Source organism: Protomyctophum parallelum, assembly GCF_964188405.1.
Source record: "Protomyctophum parallelum genome assembly, chromosome: 12".
Lineage (NCBI taxonomy): Eukaryota > Metazoa > Chordata > Actinopteri > Myctophiformes > Myctophidae > Protomyctophum > Protomyctophum parallelum.
This window is the reverse complement of record NC_139712.1, coordinates 37095653-37105689: the sequence shown is the minus strand read 5'-3', so window position 1 is coordinate 37105689 and position 10037 is coordinate 37095653. Positions and strand designations below refer to the sequence as shown.

The following is a 10037-nucleotide window of genomic DNA, read 5'->3' as shown; positions in this document are numbered from 1 at the left end:
ATGGCCCTGATGACTATGTAATTTAACACAAAACACTTCCTTTGGTCCTTGTATTAACGCGCTTGTCTAAGTAGCCTACTCAAAGAGGCTTTATATGTGTGTGGGGGTCAAGGGAGAGGAGGAAAAAAAGAGAACAACTTTATCAGGGCAAACTCAGATAAGCAAACGATAATAATTAAAGAGCAATATAAATAAAACACTACAAATAAAAACATTAACTACACATTTGACAATCTCCTTAATCGTGTGTATCCCCTAACATCCAATATATATATTGGGCCCGTTAAAAAGGACTGTCGAAAGTAGAAACATCCTCTTGAATCAATGATGACCGTGAGTAGTTACAGTACATAATAATGCCACACTCAATATGGCCGCCGTTCACGTCCACTTTCTGCCCAATAGAAAATGTGGTGGGCGTGGCTGTCGGGCTAGTGTCAAACTTTGGAAATGACAGGAGGAGTGCTGCAGGGTTCGCAAAGAAAGAAGGGGAATTGTCGCCCTTGTTGGTCCTGTTTGTTTGGGATTTACTTTGAATTCTTTTTTTGACACCCAGTCTTTGGATTCAACACAACACCCTCTCACATAATTAGATAGGGAGGGGGTGCAATGATGACAGGCAGTTGCTGCTGTCAAAATATGACCCCCCCCCAGTCAAAAAACACTTTGTGTTTGAAATAGACACTCATGCTTTCTAAGGTGTGATTTGGGGCCCTAAAGATTTTTTTTTTTGACAAAAATAATATCAACATCCTAATAAGGGGTGCAAATTATGACAGGCAGTTGCTGCTGTCAAAATATGACCCCCCCAGTCTCAAACACTTTGTTTGGAAAAGACACTCATGCTTTCTAAGGTGTGATTTGGGGCCCTAGAGATGAATACAAGATCAATATCAACATCTTAATACTGTCCAGTACTTAGATAGGGAGGGGGTGCAATTATGACAGGCAGTTGCTGCTGTCAAAATATGAGCCCCCCCCCCCCCCCCCAGTCAAAAAAGGGGCTCAAGCTGCCACTTCATTACGACATCACGACCATCAATCAATACAACATCCGTACCTGGAAATTTGGTAAAAGAAGACCCTTCTCAAGAAAACGAAAGTATAGGCTACTCTCTCAACTCCTCCTCACTCCCCTGTGACGCATATCAAATATTGCATTATTTCCTCATTCTCTGTCCCGGAAACGTTGTAAAAATATATTATTCTGTCAGGTTTAAGGAGCACAAACAACGTCCCCGGAAGTTTTCGTCGCGTAAACCAGCATACGTCGACTCTTTAAGAAACACCGGAATAATAATCATGGCTTGTTGCGATGAATCAACGGTTCACTACGACTACGAAACAATTCCAATGGCTGCACTGAATATGAGCGTGAGGAAAAAGTTCGGACTGTTTCTGAACCCAAGGAGCACCGTGGCCGCAGACTGGATGGCCGTGGCCGAGCGCATGGGCTTCTCATATCTGGAGATCAGAAACTACGAGTCGTCAAGGAACCCAACATTAGATATATTAGACACCTGGCAGTCCAGGAGTGGGACGTGTGCGACTGTTGGGAAGTTACTGTCCATCCTGGAGGAAGCGGAGAGAATGGACGTTGTGGAAGACCTGCGTCCCATGATAGGTGAGTGTGGTACCGTAAGTTCCGTATCCATCGTGGTCCACGATAGATAGATCCACGATTCGTGGAGGAAGGTCGAGGTTCCAATCGGGCCTATGTGATGTGGTACCCGGCTTGGTAACAGGATAGGTGGTGGTGGGCACTGGGCAGTGGGCATCACGCACAAGTACCGGTAGGTAGAGTGGCCACTTCGGTGTTAAATTGGCTATTTCTTAAAAAAAACAATAAAAAAAGAAAATGAAATACACATACAAATGAAGAACACAATACTTAGGCCTACTTGAAATACTTGGAAGTAAAACACATGATTAGAGTAAGATAATTATCATAAGGTCTAATATTTCTAGTAGGCTACAGTAGGCCTATAAGTATATACTTTCCATTATTTAAGACACATTTTCAAATATTAAAATGTTCAACATTCCTGCATAACTTCCAAAGTTCCAGGTATGATGATGATGTCACGTGCATACCCTCTATTTTACATTGAGGTGCCCATATAGTTATTAGTTGTCCTAGTAGTGCCCACTGCCCAGTACCCCCAGGGCTGCCAACACATCGGACTGTGAGAATCCAGGAGATGTTATTTTTGGGGGGTGGACTCCCCCGGGCGTCTGGGGGACTCCCCCGGGGGGTCTGGGGGACTTCTGCAGTTTCCAAATTCCAGCCCATAGACCCCGCTCACTCCACTGAGCGAACTGCTTGGAAGCTAGAGTCTGATAATCAATGCTCTTAGCTCTTAGCACTTTCCAAGTGCTCAAAGTGCTTTACAATGGTTCATTCATTCATACATTGGGAGGTGAAAATGAAGATACCAATATACCATGATCATGAACTGATCTCTTGCAAAAAATGTTTGTGTATGTATATTGTTTGATTGTGTGTGTGTGGCTGCACATGCGCTTGGACATTATTAGATGAAGACATCAGGAGGCATCTTGAAAAAAAGGAGGAACCACCCCTTCAAGTTCCTGTGGTAGACAGCTGTGCACCCCGCACTCCAGAACCTATCACCACGCGAGACGAAGAGGGTCAGTATATTTATTTTACTTAAGTAAAATATTCAATACCGCAATCTAGAAATACTCAGTTACAAGTAAAAGTGTGGTATACAAATTGTACTTGAGTAAAAAGGATAATAATAATAATATTTACAAACAATAAAAACACAACTAATACATAGAATACACAAATGCAATAAAATACAATATAAAATGCATTCCCATAACACAGCAACAGTGATGTTGGGTGGTAGGGTTATTCTAAAATGTTATTTAAAATATCCACTGCAGATGGCACAAATTAGTTCTTGTAAGCCTTCTTTTTTGTTAATGGTACTCTAAGCCTGATGGTAACAGCTCAAACTAGCGAAGAGTAGAGTAGAGTGATTGTAAACCTGAATTGCCTTTTTGGTTATGGAGTGGTTGTGTATGTCCTGAAGTTGCAATTGTTCGTCTCCAAGGATCTTACTAGCCTAGTTGAATAAATACTAAAAGGTTAATCCTATTTGTTGATACATATTCTTTGAGTTTATTCCTTTATACTTCCACATGTGAAGATTGACAGTAAACGGGGAGAGAGAGCTGGAGAGGGATATGCAGCGCTGGTCTCCGGAATCAAACTCAGAACTGGCTGTCAGGCTTCACAAACCACTCAAGGGAAATATGATGTTTCCTAATTCCTAAACCATATATTTGATGTCTCCTTTTTGTGCTATACAGGTACACCAGAGCTTTTTGACGCCTTCATCTGTTACTGCCAGAGTGACCTCAGTTTTGTCCACGAGATGATTCAGAAGCTGGAACAGACAGAGAGCAGGCTGAAGCTGTGTGTGTTTGACAGAGATGTCCTCCCAGGTTCCTGTGTGTGGACCATAACAAGTGAACTCATTGAGAAGAGGTAGGCTCGCCTCACATAATGTATTATCAAGCTGTTGTGTATATTCTGTATTTAATCAATCAGGGTTATATCTCCGCCAGCCAAAGGCTGTGTGCGTGCGTGTATGTACGTGATCCGGAGCTAATCTCAGGTTATCCAAACGGGTAGGCCAATAAACACGTTCAGAGAGAGAGAGAGAGAGAAATAGCATTTAATTTAGGGGCTTGTTTTAATAGTAATGGTTGGCGGAAAACTGTGTACCTGTTTCATGCATACTGTCTGGTCTAATGTCCAGGTGTAAGAGACTGGTGGCTGTTATTTCCGACGAGTACCTGGCCAGTGATGCCTGTGCCTTTCAGACCAAATTTGCCCTCAGTCTCTGTCCTAGTAAGGCCGCACACACACACTCACACTCACACACACACACACACACACACACACACACACACACACACACACACACACACACACACACACACACACACACACACACACACACACACACACACACACACACACACACACACTTTTACAGCACTTTGATTCTGAAAAAGACAAGCTGAAATAAGAATGCATTCATAATAATGTCATATTGTAAATCTTTCCTCCAATCACCATTTCAGGCGCTCGAACCAAGCGGCTTATCCCCGTGGTTTACAAGTCCATGAAGAAGCCAGTCCCCAGCATCTTGAGCTTCATCACCGTTCTCGACTACACACGACCTTGTTCAGAGTTGTGGTTCTGGAGTCGATTGACCCGAGCTCTCTCGTTGAAGTGATCAAGAACCACGGAGACCTGCCATAGCCTGAAAGCAGGCTATGGCAACTGTGGTGCCATACCATGACGTTTCTGTTGACGTTTCTGTTGTTCAAAATAGCTTTGAAGGAGTCATTTTGGTGGCCAGCCTGTGAGGCCCTGTCGTCGTACAACACGAGTCAAATGAACAGACTCATGGGTCACAGCGGAGGCTTACAGAGTAAGACCATACCATAAAGAAAAGGCTATAGTCTTTCTTGCAGCTAACCTGACTCCTTTTTTATGTGCCATAGGTGCTCCCTAATAACCTGACGCTGCCAGATGAGGGCGGTATTGGTAACAAATTTGTGTAGCAAGCTTCTTGGATCTGGCAGCGTCAGGTTAGCTCCCTAAAGCTTGGCAAAGGCAATGGCAATATACAGGGTTGGGTAGTAGCTGACTAGCCTGGCGCGGTCAGACTCATAGCAAGGGTTCACTGATGTTGCGGGGAGGAAACATCAGTGAACCCTCGCTATGAGTCTGGCCGTGCCAGGCTAGTAGCTGACTACATGTAATCTGGATTATGAAAATGTTTTAATCAGCCCAGTTTACATTTAGAAGAATATATAATTAGATAATAGATTACAATTAGAATTATTATTAATAATTATAACAATTCATAATAATAATATGGATTGCATTTTTACAGCGCTTTTGAGTGCTTACTCAAAGCGCTTACAATGGTCCATTCATTCATACATTGGGAGGTGAAGCGGCGAACAGTCAAAGCCAGTGTCCTCACTTCCCACATTCACACACCAATGGTGGCAAGCTAGCACCGACCGACTCTTTGGAGAAATACATTATTAAGGAAGTTTGATCATAATTTCGATTACATATTTAAAATATGCCAATTTTCAACTCCCACCCCTTGGTCCCCTTGCTCTGATCCAGACTCAGGCCCCTGCTGTGTCCCAAATTTCCCATCCACATCTCAGTGCCACCCCCATCATCTCTGTGTAGTATCCTCTGTGTAGGATGCATAAATTGCAACAGCGACATTGCAACAGTTCTGTTTTGTGGTGGCTATCGGAAGCTCAAAGAGGAAATGCGTGTTGGTGTCAAAGGCAACCCGTGATGATCCTGAGTGCAACCACAGCAGTGTGAATTCGCAGAAGCTAAGGTATCCTTGTTTTGAAAAACTGTTAAAGACCCCTCTAATGTCAAATGGGGTCTTGCTGATGGAAGTATCTATGGGACAAGTAAGATCCTGGACTGATGACTTCCCCTTGAGTGAACCTCAGCTTTTCAGCCATGGTGGCAACACTTTTATCCAGGGAGGGACCACTTCACACATAAGTTCTCCTCTTGTGGTACAATATAGCAATGTGGCAGTACACAAAAATATATCTCCCCAAAATATACAGCATTCCACATGGTGGATTCAAACCATACACCTGTAGTTTTGCCAGTAGGCCTACTGTTTTTCATAAAGGTCATTTGATTTGACAAAGGTAATAGAGCATTCATAAACCAGTGGAGCTGAGTTTTCCTTTACCAGTGTTGCAGACTCTATTTCTTTCTCATTTGATTTGACTAAATGTAAATGTGGAATACGCAGAAGAAAGTGTATTTTGCACTGAAAATATGTTGAGATGTTTAAAGATAAAAATGAAGCTTGCATGTTTTGTAATCTAAGTGATTGTTACTTTATAATTACAAAATGGTTATGTAATTTGTACATAAAGGACACCTATACAGTACTAGGGAGACTACTTGATGCACTGCTTTGTTCCTTTTAATGTAGCTTTGCATTCCCCTAATCTTAAAATTAGTGGATGTCACCACTGCAAACTCAGCATTTGGAGTGAAATAGCATACAGTAACGCTTTAGTGGTGGAGGTGTTTGTACAATGTATCATGTTCAAAATGCTTATTATTATGCACCGAAAGGTACTGCGAGTGAATGAGGAAATTTTGAGAGTAATAGAAATTCCAAACTTTTCACACAAAAAGTATGTTGGTAGAGAGGACTAAAGGCCAATAAGACCTGAGACCAATTTAAAAAATGTCTTCATTTTTATGTCAAGGGCCCCCAAAAGTATGTTTTGGACCCCCAGAAGCAAAGCTTTGAGTTACAAATGTTTGCTTTAAAATGTATATATTCAAATACATTAAAACAGTAGATCTACATGCTGCACTATGAGCTTGTATATCTGCTATTTTAAAATGACACAGAAGCTTTCCCAGTTTTAATGGGTTATGGAGCATCCTCCCTCCCTCACTCTCTCTCCCTCTCTCTCTGTGATATTTTTTTCATGTATTTGAAAATGTTACGTCAATAAATCTTCAAAGTTACATTTTGTTTATTGCTTTTAAATGTGCACACAACCATTTTTAGCATTGGAGCTGTATGCTATATATAGAAAACAGTGGCACAGTAAGCATATACAGTCTATGAAATGTATGTATAAATGTATAGTCAATCAGCGAGTCTATGAACTATTTAATGAATACATAATCGCCATTGAATAGCCTACATCAATTATGTACAGTACAGTATCAACACAGCTTGTCAATTAATATAATGTATTGTACACTATAACCAGGCCTTCAATCGAACCTCAGTCTTCTGTATTGGAATCAGTAGTAATAAAATAACTTATGAGTAATAGCTTTGACCTGTCCACGGACTGAATTTAATATGGAGTCGTGTGATGATTTATGATCGATCATCGATGACAGGTCAGGTCAGTACGGTGCGTGTGTACCATTTTTCTCCAGCATGTGTCATACTTGAGCAAGGGCGGAACTCCGAAGCATTTAACATACACCACCAGAGGTGTCGCTAGCGGACTCTTGACAAAAAAAAGGAACATTCACAATTGACAATTGAACATCCAATAATAAAGGGAAGAACACGATACTGTCCAATTACACAACAGAACGTTCACACGGCCACACGCCTATCGTCTGACACCGACAAACAGCCATTGAAAGTGTGGCAAAGTTAACCATTATATATTGACATGGCCCTGATGACTATGTAATTTAACACAAAACACTTCCTTTGGTCCTTGTATTAACGCGCTTGTCTAAGTACTCAAAGAGGCTTTATATGTGTGTGGGGGTCAAGGGAGAGGAGGAAAAAAAAGAGAACAACTTTATCAGGGCAAACTCAGATAAGCAAACGATAATAATTAAGAGCAATATAAATAAAACACTACAAATAAAAACATTAACTACACATTTGACAATCTCCTTAATCGTGTGTATCCCCTAACATCCAATATATATATATTGGGCCGTTAAAAAGGACTGTCGAAAGTAGAAACATCCTCTTGAATCAATGATGACCGTGAGTAGTTACAGTACATAATAATGCCACACTCAATATGGCCGCCGTTCACGTCCACTTTCTGCCCAATAGAAAATGTGGTGGGCGTGGCTGTCGGGCTAGTGTCAAACTTTGGGAATGACAGGAGGAGTGCTGCAGGATTCGCAAAGAAAGAAGGGGAATTGTCGCCCTTGTTGGTCCTGTTTGTTTGGGATTTACTTTGAATTCTTTTTTTGACACCCAGTCTTTGGATTCAACACAACACCCTCTCACAGAACAGAAGATTGCTCGGGCTGCTCAACAGATTCTGCAGCCATGTCGGAGGACCTGAGCTCCCAAACCTGGTCCATCAACAAAGATGACTATGAGCTACAGGAGGTTATTGGTATGTATGTAAACCTAGCTTGCTGCTAGCGTAGTAGATTTAAGATTGGAGCCTGTTAATTAATATCGAGCCGGTCTTATTTTTACCACACGTCCAAAGTGCCATTTATGCGCAGTGTAACTGTCAACGACAGAAGAAATGCACCTTCTTTCCTGTGAGCTAGATAAAGTTGCACGCTGTCTTCGGTCTTGGTCAGTCCCAGCTCGGCGGTGTTTTGACTGCGAGTCAATGGGACGTTTTCAGTAGTAGGCAAGGACGGAGAAACACCGTCCACACGAGCTGACCTGGACTGGTAAATGTCCCCCGACTATGTGCTGATGGATGGGAGAGCAGGACCGCTAGTTAGTATGAAACGGCCTCAACTCTCACGTGCATAGTTTTTGAGAGAGAGAGAGGGAGAGGGAGAGAGATTTCGGTAGGCTACTGCATTCCGCCTTTTAAACATAAGTGCTTTACCAGTGTATGACCAGCAAAGTAGGTTTAGCTTTATTTGAAATTAAATTGGCAACTTTACTGTATATATACTGGCAACTTGCCATTGTATATCCTTTTACAATTATCTCTCTTTTATGTGCTTGGTGATGGAACTGGAAGAAACAGTTGCAAACAGTAATGGGGAAATGTCAGCTGAGCTGCACGACATGGAGAGAAACCCTGTTATGTTACATGTCTTCAAGGCCAAATGCCAAAGATATACTGTAGGTCTATCAGCAGCATCAGACTTCCCAAAACACTCACTATAGTTGACTAGAGTCTAGTAAACTAGTCAACTATAGTGAGTGTTTTGGACATTCCGGATCGTGATCCTGTTCTGTCCCAGTTCGGGATATTGTTTGAGGTCATTTACTGTCTGAATGAATTCATCCAGGAGAATTTGGCAGGATTATTGTGCATTATACAGACATAAACAGTGCCTTGCCCTGTTCCCCTTTGCAAAAGTAACTTGATAGTTTTTCTTGGCAAAAATCAGCAGCACTTTACCTGAACTCACTGTACCACTTGAAGCTGTTGGATCTTGTATGACTGGAGGGTGTTTACATTTATGTTGTGTGTGTGACATGTGTGTGCACAAACTTAATAATGTTAACATTCAATATGCATTCACCTTCAAAGTTGTTGCAACACATTCTTGTGTGTGCATACTCTAATTTCTCCAACTTTTTTAACATGTCAAACATTGGTAAAGGAAACACTATAAAGCTGCTGGGTGCTCTGTGAACTCTGTGAACCTTAAAAGTTGTTATAATGAAGACATTTTAGTCAGGGAATATTAATACAATCTGAGAATGGTATTCCTTACCAATAAATGTCTACTCTTCACCAATGTGTAACACATCTCACAAGGTTTGAAATTCAGTGTCTCTATGGGAATCTGTAACAGCTGCCGAAAGTTGGGGTACCAAATAATAACCTATATGCACCTCAAGGTTATTATAGTTAACTATAACTAACGAAAAAACGAAAACTAGAATTAAAAAAACATTTTAGTTAACTGAAACTAAACTGAAACTAAAATAAATTAAAAAACGATAACTAAACTAAAACTGTATTGTGTGTTCACAAAACTAACTAAAACGAACTGAAATGATAGACAAAATGGCATTCGTCATCGTTTTTTTTAACAATATTTATATGCCTTACGGACATTTAGAATATAAACCTTTTAAATTAATTTGGTACTTTTCCTTATTTCCCGAGCCGTTTTTACGGCACTTTTCAGCACCGTAAGGCAGCAAAAACTAAAACTAAACTAAAACTAAACTAAAACTAAACTAAAACTAAGCATTTTCACAAAATAAAAACTAAACTAAAACTAGCAAACCCGCTCTAAAAACTAACTAAAACTAACTGAATTAGAAAAAAAGATGTCAAAACTAACTAAAACTAAACTATAATGAAAAAACCCAAACTATTATAACCTTGATGCACCTATGCAGGCACAATTTACCTTTTTTCATTCTGCTTTAAGTAGCATGTGAGGGTCCAAAAACTATATATATTTTTTTTTGCAAGCATTTTCCAGGTCGTCACATTTGTGAAGGCTATATGGTCGTTTGTAGCCCAAGGAGTGTTTTCTTTCT

The 10037-nt window shown here is 40.8% G+C and overlaps 2 protein-coding genes across 3 annotated transcripts in view; both read left to right on the top strand.

Annotated features, from left to right (window-relative positions):
• The first annotated feature begins 1244 nt into the window (after positions 1-1244).
• LOC310867979 (myeloid differentiation primary response protein MyD88-like) lies at positions 1245-4553 on the top strand. Its single transcript, XM_083778179.1, has 5 exons — positions 1245-1624; positions 2539-2652; positions 3343-3520; positions 3795-3886; positions 4123-4553. The coding sequence occupies exons 1-5, from the start codon at positions 1303-1305 to the stop codon at positions 4275-4277; spliced, it is 861 nt and encodes a 286-aa protein (XP_083634305.1). The 5' UTR covers positions 1245-1302; the 3' UTR covers positions 4278-4553.
• A 3166-nt stretch (positions 4554-7719) lies between these two features.
• The window catches only part of oxsr1b (oxidative stress responsive kinase 1b), an 82773-nt gene continuing 80455 nt past the window's right edge, over positions 7720-10037 (top strand). For both annotated transcript variants that reach the window (XM_083778021.1, XM_083778020.1), the window contains exon 1: positions 7720-7956. In XM_083778021.1, the coding sequence (XP_083634147.1) occupies positions 7887-7956 (70 nt within the window). In that variant the 5' untranslated portion in view covers positions 7720-7886. The remainder of the gene's footprint in view (positions 7957-10037) is intronic.

Excerpts from the sequence above, each read along its gene's own strand:
- LOC310867979 (XM_083778179.1), top strand. The coding sequence starts at position 1,303 with ATGGCTTGTTGCGATGAATCAACGGTTCACTACGACTACGAAACAATT. Across the intron at positions 1,625-2,538 it reads AGACCTGCGTCCCATGATAG|ATGAAGACATCAGGAGGCAT; the intron begins GTGAGTGTGGTA and ends GGACATTATTAG. Across the intron at positions 3,887-4,122 it reads TGCCCTCAGTCTCTGTCCTA|GCGCTCGAACCAAGCGGCTT; the intron begins GTAAGGCCGCAC and ends TCACCATTTCAG.